Source organism: Artemia franciscana, chromosome 1, assembly GCF_032884065.1.
Source record: "Artemia franciscana chromosome 1, ASM3288406v1, whole genome shotgun sequence".
Lineage (NCBI taxonomy): Eukaryota > Metazoa > Arthropoda > Branchiopoda > Anostraca > Artemiidae > Artemia > Artemia franciscana.
The window spans coordinates 5,281,554-5,297,909 of record NC_088863.1 but is presented as its reverse complement, the minus strand read 5'-3'; the positions used below and the strand labels follow the sequence as shown (position 1 = coordinate 5,297,909).

At 34.2% G+C, this 16,356-nt stretch overlaps 1 protein-coding gene across 5 annotated transcripts in view; it reads right to left on the bottom strand.

Moving 5' to 3' along the window:
• The window catches only part of LOC136024835 (zinc finger protein 420-like), a 390,140-nt gene extending 382,970 nt beyond the window's left edge, over nucleotides 1-7,170 (bottom strand). For 2 of the 5 annotated variants that reach the window (XM_065700362.1, XM_065700326.1), the window contains exons 1-3: nucleotides 6,286-6,687; nucleotides 4,738-4,839; nucleotides 1,710-1,773 (exon numbers count right to left, since the gene is read on the bottom strand). In XM_065700362.1, coding sequence (XP_065556434.1) covers nucleotides 1,710-1,773; nucleotides 4,738-4,839; nucleotides 6,286-6,594 — 475 coding nt within the window. In that variant the 5' untranslated portion in view covers nucleotides 6,595-6,687. Of the gene's footprint in view, nucleotides 1-1,709; nucleotides 1,774-4,737; nucleotides 4,840-6,285; nucleotides 6,693-7,030 lie in introns of those variants that run through there. The other 3 variants (XM_065700352.1, XM_065700335.1, XM_065700344.1) reach the window with 3 other exon arrangements.
• Nucleotides 7,171-16,356: the final 9,186 nt, after the last annotated feature.

The window sequence follows — 16,356 nt, the reverse complement described above, 5'->3', positions numbered from 1 at the left end:
AAACACGTAAAAAAAGAAAAAGAAAAAAAGAAGACAGAAGGAGAAAATGAAGACTGTTTTGCTACATTAGTAATTAATATATATCAGTACTTGAATGAGGCCTTAACCCTACTTATCCATACATTTACATAGGAAAAACAGCATAGCCATACACAATCAACCATAAAGAATAATCCATGGACAGGCAGTCGTGTCTTAAGTACTAATTGTTATTAATTAATACTTAATTAATACTAATTGATACACTTCAAATTGGACTTATAGGAATTTCAGAAACTCATATCCCAGGGCTAGGGAAAATAAAATTAGGGGTTGCAGAATTTATTTACTCAGGAGGAAGTATAGGGTGAATAGGCCTGGAGCAGGGCTTAATTTGAATAAGGAAGCTCATCACGTTTACGTAGGGAAGTTCATAATAATATAATTCTAGTTTCTCTTTTTATGACTAAAAAATTCAAGGTATAAGTCGCAGAAGCATATGCCCCTGTAAATCGAACTAATGGAGATAGTGACTCAAAGAAACTTTACCCACAGCTGCAATAACAATTAGACAGGGTCGAAGGTAGAAATATGGTAATTTTATTAGGATATTTTACCAACCAAGTTGGTAGAAATACTAATAGGGGTTGATGGTATCCAAGCGTGGATAAATTTGCAAAGGGAAAAAAATAGCAATAGTTACAGAGTTCTGCAATTTTGTATTTAAAAATATATTGCTTCAAACCTATATTTGGCAAAATAGCAGAGCCTTACGACCCTTAAACAGGCACATAAAAGAACATGAATTACCATTAAGGTATATCCACTTTTTCCACGGTAACATAATGGTTTTGTATTCTAGTTGATCTGTTAATGATAAATTCTAACACAGATTATGTCATTAGTGTTTCATAAAGCAAGCTTTGAGAAACTAATTTAAAATAAAATTATTTCATAGCACTTCCGTCTAAGAATATCTTAGATATTCGATAGTGACTAAATTAAGAATAATACAATTACGTATTTATGAGAGGAGGCCTGACCCTTACCATTGGTTGGAGGATATCTAGAAAATGGTATAACAAGAACAAGTGCTACAAATAGAACAAGACCATAACAGTACTAGAACAAGAACTATAACAAGTGCACCGTCAATTATCGAGTGACACTAAACATCTATATAATTGTGATTTTTTTCAATAAATAATATCCCTCTTAAAAAATCCTAATAAGGGCTTATGCCGGATTTGCCTCTATCTCAATTGGACCATCTGTCTTAGCTTTTTCAACAATTTGCCATGGCTTGATGCCCACAACTACATGATTTTAATTCAAAAATCAACATTTTATTCAAAAAAAGGGCATATTATTATTATAATTATTAACAATTATGATCTATAAATCATAATGCTTAACGCACCCGTCTTAGGCAGCATAGCACATTACATTATGATTTAAAATGTGGTTTTTTTTTCATTTATGATATTGATTACTTCGGAAACCTTCAGTATTCCTACGGGTTACGAGCGAGAGAAGGTTTATGTAAAAGATCATTTAAAGTAAAATTTGTTCAATCAAAAGATCATGTTTAATAAACGAACGTATTGGGTTTAAGCAAAAGCCGCTAAACTTATTTCTTATATTCTAAACAAAATAAATAAACAAAAGGAGAAAAACAAGCAATACATATTGCTTTCCTTTACTCTTTGATTAAACAATAAAAGACTAACCTGAAAAATCTAAGCTTACGTTTACCATCCTCTCTGTCCTTTCCAAAATCGGATTTTCAATGAGCTAAAAAAGAAAAGAAAAATTATACATAAAAATATGGTCAAATCTTTAGAGTTGGAATAGATTTGAATGTCAAACACGTAACCAGGCATCTTTTTATTAATGTCAATATTGTTATTATTGATGTCAATTTAATTGTTAATATAAAAAAAAAAAATCAAAAACCACATCCCCAAAACACCATAAAAGAAATATAGCATAGACTTCATGTTTTAAATTGAGAGAAAAATGAAAATACAGTTTCCACTTGTACTAAGACACGTAACAGCAACAATGTGCAAAGCAACCAAAAAGAAATACAAAATTCACGAAAAATAAGACTGGGAGAGGCAACCCATTCAAAATTATTTGCCTGATTTGCTCTTTATTTGTAGTTTGTTAGAACAAATTATTTGACGAGTAACCTAGACCTGGGAGTTCAAAACGAAAAAAAAATAAAATGCAGAAAATCCTGAAAATACACCACTTTTTACAATTTGGATGCATGATAATTTTTTTTAAATTTACCTGTATATCCCACTAAATTTTCCCTGAAAGTTTCAACCTAGAGCTCTAATCTATTCCTGAAAAATTGCATTTGCAACATTTTGCCAACCAGGATTCATCCTAGCAGTCGCAAGTCGTAAGTAGTCGCAATCGCGGTCACAATCAGTTACAATCACAACCACTAGATTTTTCTATCACAACCGAATTAGTAAATGTCACAGTTGACGGTTATGGCAATAACAGTCAAAACAATTCCAAGTCGTAAACAGTGACAGAGACGTAAATAGTGGAAGCCATAAGTAGTTTCAGCCGCAAGTAGTAAAAGCTGTATTTATTCATTGTTGTAATGGAACATAATAGCAGGTGCATATGCAAGAAGTCAGAATCGCAAGATGTCGCAGTTACAAGAAGTCACAGACGCAAGCAGTAGTAGCTGCAGTTAATAAAAGTTGCTATTTATTTTCAAGTTGCCAATCAAACGAGTTTCCAACTCGCCCAACGAACACTACGCTGGTACGGACATCTCCTTCGCATGCCCTCCGACACTCCAGCACGAACGATTTTTGACTTTGATCCCGTGCTGCACGGCGGGAGACGCCCAAGAGGTCGTCCCTCAACTAGATGGAAGGACACGACAGGTGCCTTCTTAGTCATGGTAAATACTCAGGAGGATGTCCACATCCTTGCCAGAGACCGGTCCAAATGGAGGCACCATGTAGCATCACTTCAGACGCCGGAAGCATTTTGGCAGGAGGATTAAGTCAAGTAAGTAAGTCAATCAAACGAGACCCGTCTAAACTTTTTAGAGCTAGATACAAATGAAGTATACTGAAAAAACTGCATAGAAAGCTGCAATATCTATGACATGTATGTTTATTCCATTAAGGATTCTAATGGTGAATTCCCATTCACCATTTAGGAAACTTTTTGAAGCAAGATCATAATACTTATTTTGAAACATAACCATTTTTAGAGGCATCCGCCTGTTTTTCAAGATATCCTTAAATTTGGTCCCGAAAAAAAAATTTTAATATTCAGACTGATTTAGATAATAATTACTAGAAATAAATCACCTTGAAACGAAAAAATTTTTCCGACTTGCCAGTTTCTTCATTTACATTTTTTAATTTTTAGTCACAATGTGCCATGAGCCATTGGCCATAGGCCATAAGCTATTACTACGATGCAACTATAATTAAATAGCACACAGGAAAGAAATGTCGGCTTTTTGGGGCATCCTTGCAAATGAGTCATTAAACAGCCCTCAATGATGTTCCAGTGCCCACCAATAGTGAGGAAGAAAAAAAGAAAGATACAAAAGAGCACACATCAGTGCTAACCATGCAAAAAAGAGATTTTCCATGTTGTTCAATCCAGGAGACTGTGAGTTTACAGCCATTACAATTATAATGATGTACTTTTTGTTTTAATCCGATGCCATGTTTAGGGTGTTTTAGACTGATGTCTGAATTATGTCTGAATTACCTTTACATTGTTTTCAGAGTCACATATTACTATTAAGAATGATTTAGATAATTATTACCACTCCAGAACCAGCTAAAAATGACATTTTTATCTAACTTGCCAGTTTTCTTTAGAAAAATCATTTACAACCTTAGGTTGTTATGGGCTATTATTTGTCATTCTCTAGGTTGCAGCTAGTGCAGGTAGTGACTTGGTCAAAGGTAGTGGTTAGTTGAAAAAAAAAAAAAAGTCAAAGTGATCAGAGTTGAGAGACTGATTAGATTAAAGCTAAGACAGATTATCTCTGTGAGAGTCAAAGCTGACGTAACTTTTTCAGAGTTGTATAATAATGATTATTTTCACTTTTTCACAATTTTCTATTATCCTTGGTTCGAACTGAAAAAGATAAGAAAAGAAATAAGGGTAATTCAGATAGTCTGTCAGCTCTGTGAGCCATTTGAAGGGTATTTGAGACCAAAAATGATGTAAATTCACTATGTCCACAGGACTTGCAGACAAATGGGCAACTTAGATTCTTCATATTATATTTGATTCTGAGATTCTTTGCCTACCTGGAAAACCAACTGGAATCAGCAACTGCAGCAACAACGATTATTTCCAGCTACAACTAAATACCTTTTCACTAAATGACTATTTTGTAAAAAGAAAAACGTCAGTTTTTCTTTATTGGTAAGCACAATAAAATTATTTTTACAACAAAGACGAAAAAAAACTAAATTTGGGAAAAAATATTATATTTGACAAACTGGACCTTGTTTTAGTCTCAAGCCTGAATTGAATCAACAGCCCCTACTTGTGTTTTAAACAGAACATTTATTTACGTTATCATAAACAGATAGAGTCATCCTTAACTATTCTTATTGCTGATCTAAAGATAGAAAGAGATTACCAGTCAGCCAAATGGAGAAAAACCTGTTTCAAATAAAAAGCTATGATGGATCATGTGCTTTGAAAAAAAAAACAACTAAAAAGTAATAAAAGAAAACAAATGCTTACTTTTTCACTGGCATAATCAAAATGTTCTCCATCATCTCCATATCGACTAGAACTACTATTCACCCCTGTGTCAACGCCTACAGCAAATTCATCTTTGACTTGCTGAAAAAAAAACAATCCAAATAAAAATAAATGTAATCAAAAGATATAAAGAGAAAGGAAAAATTCATTCTTCAATCCAAAATTATTTATTTCATGTAGGCTGTTGATAGACGACTGTCAAACTATTTATGACAAAGTTTAGGTATATTTCTATAGACTTTACATCATCCTGCTCAGCAGAATACAGAAATATTTTGACAGCAGTTTTAATCACAAAATAGATTATTACCTTAATTTGCACTTCAGAGCGAATTAGTTGCAAGAACTGTGATGCTCCATAGTTGATGATAATGATGGATTTGGCTGTTGTGCTAAGGTCAAGCAATAAACCATCAGGACTAGATAGTATTGGAGAGATGCAATTTAAACCCAAATGGTAATGGTGATCACATGGTAGGTGTGGTTCAAGAACCATTCTCCAGCAATTCAGAGTTGACACCACCGCAAAACAGCAACTACATGGCCAGGAACCTTTTGCAAACAACAACAGTTAAGGCCCTGTTCCCATCTTAAATACAGAAGACCTAAAATGTTTGACCTAAAAATGCCGTTTCCTTGCAATTTTAACCCATGTGGTAAAAAAATCTTATGGTTAATTTCTAACAGGACTAGAAAAAGGTTATGCCCGGGAACTATAGCATACAGTGGAATCTGAACTGAAAATAGTGTCTAAAGGAATTAACAAAGCAAACGTATCAAGATTTCCCTAATTGAAAAAATGAATGAGCGTAATAAGGGGGCATATTTTATCTTGGATTTGTTTTGAACAAATGTTCTGGATTTCTTTGTTTTCCTCAAAAAGTTTAAACAGATCATGTATGAAACTATTTGGCAATGCTTATTTCCAGCAGACATCAGTTTATCTTCTAAGGAAAAAACATAAAAAGAATTTTTGTCCCCCTTAAAACTAATGCATACGGACCCTAACCTCCCATTTTACATCTCAAATCTTTTCTCAATACACATATGATAAGTATATTCAAATCAGTGGTCAAAGGAGTTTGATATTACTGAACATCTCAATCACTTTCTTATAGGAGAAAAAAAATTAAGCAGTTTTTGTCAAAATCTGGGATCACTATGACAGTTCCACATTTTACCAAACTACTGGGAAATATGATAGTTTCCAGTAAAGTCCCCGTTTGTACTTTCAACTAAACAAAACCAGATTCTGAGAAAAAAATAGTCAGATCAACAAAGAATATCCTAATATCAAAACCAGACCCTTTGCTTTGTACTTTTTAACCGTTAAGTTAACAAATTTCCTGCCAAAGGTATTTCTTAGGTGGGGACAGAGATTCTAGTGTCAAGATATTTAACAAGTATCATGTTACCTTTTGACTTCAACCTAGCATAGTTCTTTCCTGAAATTGAAAACAAATTAAATACATAACCATTCTTTGGTCACTTGATTTTGAATAAGGTAAACTTCAATAAAAAAATTACCATTGAGCTGCATGCAGCATTATCGGTGTCACAAGCAGAGGAACTAGTTTTAGCAGGATAGTTTATCAGCTTATCATTTGAGGTATATGCGACAGGAGGTTCTAGATTACTGGAAGAGTTGTTTTCCAAGGTTGTATCAACTCTGTTTCTCTTTGTAGCAGGTTGAGTTGTTTGAGAGGGATAGCTATGTTTCTGTGTCTGGTTAACTGTCTCATCGGGATAGGTAAGACCTTTAACTTTAAGCATTTCAGCCACTTTTATTAATGAACTAATTTGAGCTTGTGGAACAGTCACTTCACCTGTATACATAAATTTCACCAAAGATAGTAGATCTTCAAATTTTGCATCCTTTAGAATAATAATAGGATGGGGATGTGAAATTTTGAGAAGTAGTGTTTCAAAGTAGGAACTGCAAGATGAGAGAATAAAGTAGGAACTGCAAGATGAGAGAAGGGACACACATGCACGGAAAGGTGTAGCATAAATGGCAGACAGTAACAACGGCAATCAAACGGATAAAATTAACCCTTGACTGGGCTGCCCACTTAATTCAACAATCTGTCTTGGCTTTTTTCGACAATTGGCCATGACTTCCACTTTTCCCACAACTATTCCCTCTTTTGTTAAATTCAAAAATCAACGGATCTCGGTCGATTTCACATCCTTTAGAATAATAACAGGATGGGGGTGTGAGATCCCTAAAAGTAGGGTCTCAAAGTAGGAACTACAACATGAGAGTACAAACCTGTGACATTTGATGCTTTGACTGTCACATGATAGGGTGACATCTGTGAAATGTTCACTGTTTAATAGAGATAAAAAGGCTCCATGAAAGACATCCAGGTAGTTGTTCCACGTTAAACAAAATTCTTTGTGCTCCATTTCAGTAATAGTGACTAAATCCTTGAGTGAAACAAACTTGCTGAAATAGATTGAAACATATAAATAAGTATTCCGAACCACAGGAATTATAGCCACTAAAGGTGAAAATAAAGAAAGTGTTCTACAAGCAGAAATCATATAGCAACTCAATGCATGTATTTGCTATCAAAGCTTTGATAACCCATTTCAATTCATAAACATACCTAGCTTTATAATAATTCTGTCTCAATGAATATAGAACATTATGCTTTCATAGTTTGCAAAAATTATTAAATCCACAATATCTAATTAAATTTGTGTATTTACCATTGAAGACCCTAAGATTTGACCTGCTAGTTTTAGACTATGTCCAGCCATTATAATATGATGACCAGCCATATTTCCAAAACCTTTTAACATAATTACATTTTAGCTATTGTAGTGAAATTCCTAAGCAAAAACCTAGTAGTTTTTCACCAGATTTTAGTGGAAAAACTGCTTAGCTCTGTTATTACTTTTAGGGTCATTGAACTAATCAGAGAAGAAAGTTATCTAGTTAGATAGCTGACACAAAGAAATGATAAAGGACTTACTTTCCCAAACTTTTAATGAAATGCATTAGGTGAAATTTAGAAGCAAAATTTTTCACTCTTGGATTAAATCCCAGGATTTACCCAGGTACCCCAAATAGATACAGTCCAGACTGTAGCTATTCGGGTAAATATGGTGGGCTATATTTTTATAAGCTCAACAAATCAAGAGATAATTTTATTGATAATTATTTATGTGCAATATGTGGATATAGAAAAGGCTTTAGAAAAGATCAAATGTATTCTTGTAAGGGATTAATTTTCCATAGTTAAACTTTTGCGTAAGTACAGCTACATAGTTTACTTTGGTACAAGGTATTACAAATTTTCAACAGAGGACAGTATTTGACTTAAGATTTGAAATGTACTAAATATGAGCATAACTTTTTTTTCTTTTTTTTTTAAATAGTTTAAATTGTTTTGAAGCAAAAAAACAAGATGACGAAAAAGGAGTGGGTTAAGGCAGCTAACTACAGATGTGATAATAATAATCATTATCAGTTTACTTAACATTTCTGCGAAGTGTATACCCTGTTTAATGTTCAGCCTCTTTTTCTGTGCTAATGCTTGGTCATAGGCTCTTTCAGAGTTCTTTCAGGAATGCTTCCTAGTTTTGATTTACAGTTTAGACTTTAATTACCCGATTTTGATAGCAATGGAAATTTTGCTGCATGGCAGAAAAAAATGACAGGAAAGAGTAAATTCGAGAAAATCTTATTGCAAATAGAACTCAAGAAGCTAGCCTATTTGGAGATATAATAAAAAGATTTTGAATATTTTTTTTTCCTTATAAAAAACTCATTTATTTTGAAATTTATGAACATACATTACTGTGTACAACAAGCCAAAATTTTGGCCTAAATCAAGCAAACAGGAACTAAAGGCAAGATTTGTCAGAAATAAGATTTTGACAGTGTTGGGCATAGGAAATCCAACATTACAGGAATCTAACAACACTTACAATCCCTTCCTTTTTGCACTAAAGTAATAGTTCCTTTCTGAAACAATTTTGCAATAAACACTTCTTGTACATATTGTATACAGAAGCCACAGTTGTTTAGAATCTCCATCTACTTTGCCTGCAATGATATCATATGTGATATCTGATTTTACAAATTATGGCTTTAATCTTCCTGAAATCCGACGGACTGATGGATCTGATCTTGTCACTAATGATTCTCCTTTTTTTTCTGCCCTTTCTGATAATTTCCTCTGTCAAATAATATCTCAACCAACTCGTTTTGGAGAGGGTCAAGCTTTTAACACCCTTGATTTGTTTATTCTCAGCAATCCAGACCTTATTAAGAAGGTAATATCCACACCTACTGGTAACAGCAACCATGTTGTAATTATTTTGGAGTTATATTTGCCTATTAAACAAACATCTTCTAAGCAAAAAAATATCAGTTACAAAATAGTCTCCAAAAGACTTGCCAATGTCAATTGGAAACAGATTTTTATTGCTGATATTGAAGTGACTTGGTCTAATGTAAAAACTGAAATTTTTCATGCTGAAAAGTACCAGAACTTTTGGGCCAAATAGACCTAAGGTTTAACCTTTTTTAACTACTAAGATAAGTACACTAATTAACAGGAAAAAATCAAACATGGAATTGCTAATAAAAAGAATCCCTTAGCAAATTATCAAGTCTTCCAATCTTTTGCAACCAGACAACTAACCAAATCAAGGAGTTGAAGGAAAGGTCTTAGAAAAAATTGGATGAGGATGTTAGAGACATTCTGAAGCAAATAATCTCCTCCACAGCTCACTGCACGGCTTTCAATCTAGAAGATATGTTAATACCAATCTCCTAGAACCATATGACCTCATTGCCAAGTTACTTGATACTGGGTGCCTGCTGACATGACTTTCTTCCATGACTTTTATCCTTAAGCACTTAGAAAATAATGGGGCCTATGTTGATGCATTATTTGCAGTCATAGTTAAGGCTTTTGATAGTCTTGATCATAATTTGGTTGTGGAAGAAGCAAAGACTATGGGCGCCCGTCCATTTGTTGTATGAATGTTCACTAGTTTTCGTAGTGAATATTTTTTGTAGTGAAACTAAGATCTCTTATATGACGTTTTCCTTCCTAAAGGGTAACAACCACTCTTCTCATAATTCCATACTGCCAACAAACAAAACTGTTAAAATACTTGGGATACTTTTGGACAATGATTTAAGATGGAATTCGCACGTTGACTATCTGACTACTTTTACATTTGCAGTTGACTTGCTTTTACATTCATTTTCCAACCTAAAAAGATTTGGTAAGCCAACTGAGGTTTTAAAGTCTGTATACTGCAGCTATGTTAGATCTTCTCTTGAGTATGCATGCCCTGCTTGGCATCCAGGATTGACAAAAGATCAAACAGATAGACTTGAGATGGTACAAAAAAGAGCTGTAAAAATTATACTTGGACAGAACTACTCAACATATGAGCATGCACTGAAACAACTCAACTTGGACTCACTTGATAGTCATAGACATGGCTTAACATATAGATTTGGACTAAATTGTTTGAATTCCCCAACTCATTGTCATCTACTACCCAGCCTTGAGAGCCTTCCAACTGAAGGACCAGTTACTAGACTCTGACAAATAAAAAGGAATTGTCCACAGTTATTGACTTGCTCAGTCTATAGTACTGAGATGTATTGTAAACCATTTGTCCCATATTTTACCTGTCATTTTAATAATATTAACACAACTAATATTTAATGTTTGATTAATATTTGCTTTATTAATATTTTGTTTGTTTAAAATTTCCTGTGAGTGTTTGTGAAGGTATAAATTATTTTTGTCATGACAGGCTAATGCGAGCTCTGTCTATTGTAGTGAATAAATATATTCTATTCTTTTCCTCTAAGCATCTTTTCAGTGGAGTTCCTCGGGGAAGTGTTTCGGGTCCTCCACTATTTATAATCTTCATCAATGGTTCTCCTTCCACTAATGCTCTATGCTGACAACTAGAAGTTTCTTGTACCAGCCTTGTCATGTGGGATGATTCCTTCTACAAAACAATCTTAGACTGGTTGGTCATTAGGCTGACATATGGCTTCTTGAATTCAAAATTGCCAAGTGTCATGTCATTCACCTAAGCAAAATGAATCCTTGTTGCTTTTATTTTTTTCTCAGGCCACCCAATCTCTTCTGTAAATAATGAGCAAGATATTGGAGTCACTATTAACAATGAACTAAAATTCAGTATCCAAGCTAATAAGTCTGCTACTGGTGCAAGTACAAATCTGGGGCTGATTAAGCATAGGTCTACCCTTTCCACTTTTCCCCCAAAAGTCATCAGTCTAGTATATAAGGGACTTGTTTATTCCAAGCTCAAAGTTAGAATGTCTCTAGTCTCCCCTTATTTTATAAAAAGACATAAAATTTTAGGAAGATAAGCAGAGACATGCCACAAAAATGATATCCAGCATGGAAGTACTTTCCTACCTTGCAAGACTAGTAAAGCTTAAACTCCCTACACATCTATACAGGGGAAATAGAGATGATGCTTTTCTGACCTATAAGCTAATGAGGGCTAATACTCTCTCTGCGTTAGGCTATTTCCTATTTTCAATCCTAAATCAAGAATTAGGGGTCATTAACTGAAAATAATTAAACTTTCATTTCTATCCAGAGTCAACACTAAATTCCTTTCCTCAATAATTGTCAGTGGTTGGAATAAACTCTCTGAAGACACCACTACTGCTGAATCCATTGACATTTTCAAGCAAAGGCTGGATGCTGAGGGGCTCTCTAGAGATTGTACTCAACAGGGAAGCTACTGATCATTCAACTACACCAGGAAAACTCATGGTTAGGATTCTCAGAAAAGCCAAATTCAATAATAAAATTTATCAGCATGATACCCTGCTCTTTTCTAAGCTTGCATAGGTCTATATTTTCTAATGATAAAGGTCGTATAAGGGTTAAGTTAAAATCAATCTGTTTTCTATATATTCAATTACACAAAAAAATCAGTATTTTTAACTGGATGATCTCTTTCAGAACTTCTATCTTGCCTCCATGACTCGTTGGAGGAAATACAAACAGGAAATATATTATTGTTAAAAAAATCTACCACAATAGAACAACACTAACTATTGACCTATTAGGGGTGTTTTTAAATTTCTGTTTGAGCAAAAGTACATGATGAAAGATTATTTCAAAAAAGTAAATTTATTTTCAGAAAGTGAATCATTCACTCTATTTTTTTTACATAATTGCCAAGTTTGATCAAACACTAATCATATCTCTCTACCAATTTTAAAATACCCTCTTGAAAAAAACTTGCCCCCTGCTCTGATAGCCAAGAGTTCACTTCCATTTTCATTACCAGCCAATCCAGAGGAGCCTTCCCCCTCCCAAAGATTTTTTTGGGTGCCATTTTCTGTTTTTTCATTCTTTTTTTTAAATAAATTTGTCAATTTTTTCACTCACTGGCACCCTTGTCACATTCCCCCCCCCCAAGATTTTGCTCTATATCCACCCCTGATATTCACATTGTCATCATTATTGTAATTGTTGCACTGAGGTATTGTTTGAGGTGGAGAAAAATATGTTAATCACTTGGTTCAAGATCAAGACTGTAGGGTGGACTATTCCTTTTGTCAGCATGCCATGTCTACTGTTTTGAATTGCTCTGCATACTTTTCTGACGGTTTGGTAATATACTTCTGCATTGAAAGTGGTTCCTTGTTGCATGAAATCGACCAACAAAACACTGGTGCCATGATTTTCTACTGGGAAAATCTGTTTGTTTGTTCACCTTTACAAGGTAGAGTGTGTCTCCATTCCATGCTGTGTTGCTTTGATTCAAGCATGATAAGCAAAACCCATGTTGTTTCTCCAGTTACAATCTGACTCAAAAAATTGTCACCTTCTTTGCAATAATGAATCAAGAACTTTATTGCATACTCAAATCTTTGGATTTTGTGGTTCTCTGTTAGGAGTTTTGGGACCCAATGGGAAAACAGTTTCTAAAACTGTATGTTTTCAGAAAAAATATTGTAAATCACTGACCTTGAGACTCCAGGAGGTTCATTTGAAAGAAAAGTTATGGTGAAGTACCTATTCTCATGAATTCTTGCTTCAACTGATGCCACCAATTTTTCAGTAATCAAAGAAGGGTGACTGGAGTGTACCTCATCATGGATGCTGTCACAGCAATCTTTGACTTCTCGTATCCACTTTGCTCTCACTCATAGCAGTATCATCATACACTTTGCAAATCTATTGATGAATTTCTGCAGCAGACAAGTTCTTTGCAGACAAAAACTGTATCACTGAGAAAACCTCACATGCAGAGGGCAAATTGATATTTTTAAACATTTTACAAGCATGAAGCAGAGCCATAAAGGTTAGCAACACAGCTGAAACTGGACCCAGTTGTTTCCAAGGCATGCTGGTATACAATGCAAGCACTCTTTATGGTATGCATGCAAACTACTAGCGTCTGCAATAAAATGGACCTTAATTAAAAACAGACCTCATATAAAGGCCTGAAATACAGACTAAAATAGAAATAAAACCCAAATATGACACAATTATTTACTCTTTTTTCTCTTTTACTTTTAGTTACATTAGTAGCCTAAGATTTATGCTTTGCACGGCAGATATTTTTTTAATGCAAGTTGTACTAAAAATTGAAGATTAAAAAAAACATAAATGTAGTATACTCTAAAATAATTTGAAACACCCTAATTACAATTTTGCCTCAGTTTATTGTATTGTATGAGTTCAAATTCTCCAAATGTAATCAAACAAAATATCTCATTTTGACACCCATGATCAGTCTTTTTGAAAATAAAATTGAATATCAAGCCTTTCAATACAAAAAAAATGAATAGTAAAGTAAATCAATTATGAAGAAAACGGGGTAAAATTATGGCAGTTCACATAACTGGCTTACCAATAAAGTGAACATATCACTTAATGCCCTTTTTTATGCTCCTTACAAATATAACAGTCATTTCTACCTTAGATTCAAATTTAACCACTTTCTAACCTAACCTTATTATAAATAGTTTTAGCAATGAGAAAATGTAGCATTATTTTTTTCAAAATGATGGAATAGACGGCACTAATAAAACATAGTATTATTTTATGGAAAATGAGTGATACTTTATTAAAATTTATCATTTTTAAGAGCTCAAAAGGTGCTTAAATTTGAATTTGTGGTAGAAGCAATTATTATATTCATTAACAACATAAAAAAGGTATCAAGTGGCATTTTTGTTTTATTAGTAAGTCAGTTATAGGAACTGTCATTTTTTTTTTAATTCATCAATTTTTAAGAGCTCAAAAAGTGCTTAAATCTCAATTTAAGGTAGAAGTGATTATTATATTCAGAAAGAGCATAAAAAAAGGCATCAAGTAGTATATTCACTTTATAGGAAAGCCAGTTATATTAACTGCTATAATTTTACCAAAAGAAGAACCCAAATAATAAGAATAATGGGTGGTGGAATAAATTGTCATAAATTTTGACCTTTGAACTATTATTAACAAAATAGCCAAGCTGCCTCAAAATGTTTGGAGAGGGTAGCTGGTTACCTTTCAATCACTTTTGACTCTCAACAAGGGCCTTATAATTATTAATTTCATATTAAAGTATGCAGAAGTTTGCACAACCACCCTGATCCATAAAACACTAATATGAAAACAATGGGAAGCTTGCATAGCTTAAAGCCCTTATCATAGGGGCAGTGGGGGATATTTTCTACCCTAGAGGCATAGGTTGTTTGATCTCTGGATAATTTTCATCAAAACAGATATAAAATTTTGATTGCGTGCATTTGGAAAAAGAGGGCATGGTGGGGGGCTAGTTGCCATCTGACCATATTTGGTTCTAAAAAGGGCACTAGAAATTCTAATTTCTAATATAATCCCTCTCTAAAGCCTAGGTTGTCTAAGCAATGCAATAGTGTTGTCTCCATTCTGGCATGTACACAGAAGGGTCCTTCGGGCCCAGCCTCTCCCCTGAAATTTTGTGAAATGTTTAATTTCCACAAGGTTTCTTGGGATTTCTGGCAAAAGTAGGACATTTATTATGAATCTAGATACAGGTGTGAGGCTTTTTTTTGGATTTTACAGCCTTCAATTATCCAGTCAAGAGTGAGTGTTGTAATTATTGAGGCATTAGTCTGGTCTCTGTAGGTAGCAAATTACTGAGTAATATGATACTTTTTAGACTGAGACATGCTGTAGACAAAGTTTTAAGGGAAGAACAATGCGGTTTTAGAAAAGGTAAAGGATGTGTCGACCATGTTTTCACTCTTAGGTTAATAATTGAGAAGTCCCTTTGTTGTCAAACACCTCTTGTTCTCAGTTTTATAGATTATGAGCAGGCTTTCAATTCTGTTGATAGAAGAGCGTTAGCAAAGGTTTTATCCTTATATGGTATACCAGAAAAATACATTAAAGTGATTTGTGCTATATACAAAAATAATACTGCCGTGGAGAAGGTAGGGAATGAGGTTAGCAACTGGTTTTGTATTAAATCAGGAGTTAAGCAGGGTTGTGTTCTATCCCCCTTTATATGGATCATTTTGATGGACTTTGTCTTGGAGCACAGGAAAGGCAATTGGAGACCATGGAATCAAATGGAGAGGAAAAATGCTCCTGGACTTAGATTATGCTGATGATTTAAGCATATTAGATGAAAGTGTGAGCAAAATGAATGAATTTTTAGAGGTTTTGCAAATTCAGGGTGCTAAAATAGGCTTGAAAATTAATGTTAAGAAGACTAAGTCACTAAGGCTAGGAATAAGTGAAGATGAAAAGGCAACATTGGGTAACAAAAAGATTGATCAGGTTGGGAGCTTACTTACCTTGGTAGTATTATTAGTAAAGATGGTGGGAGCAGTGAAGATGTTAAAACCAGAATAGCTAGGACTTAGGGTGTTTTTTCACAGTTAAAAAAAGTTTGGAAGAATAGAAAAATAAGTCTGCAAACCAAGATTAGAATATTGGAAGCTACAGTGATGACAGCAGTCAAATATGGCTCTGAAGCATGGGTGCTCCGAAAAGCAGATGAAAATTTACTAGATGTTTTCTAGAGAAATTGCCAACAGATTGTTCTGGGTGCCCAGCTGACTGACCATATTTCAAACAGTAGATTGTATGAAAAATGTGATTCAATCCTGCTTTCTAGGGCTATAGTGAAAGAAAGTTTGAGATGGCTAGGCCATGTTCTGCAGATGAAGGATGACAGATTGCCCTTTTTGGCCAACCATCTGGGGCTACATGGAAAGCAGGTTGTCCTTGTCTGGGTTGGGAGGATGTCATAAATAAAAATTTAAAGGAAATGGGAACTTACTGGGAGGGTGTAAAGAGGGAAGCCTTGAATAGATTAGGTTGGAGGAGGAGCATGCATAGCTGTGTTGGCCTCAGGCGGCTTGGTGCTGCAGTAAGTTATAGTAGTAGTAGTAGTAGTAGTAGTAGTAGTAATTATCTGGTCAAGTCACTGCCCAATTATTAACTCATTTTCTGTCTAACTTTTTACCCTCTTTGAAGTAGTTAGCAATTGTATTGTTATTTTTGTCATAAAGAGAGTTTGCTTTCCATAGCAAAATAAAATTAGCCTATCCTTGATACTAGGGCATTTATCCCCCCT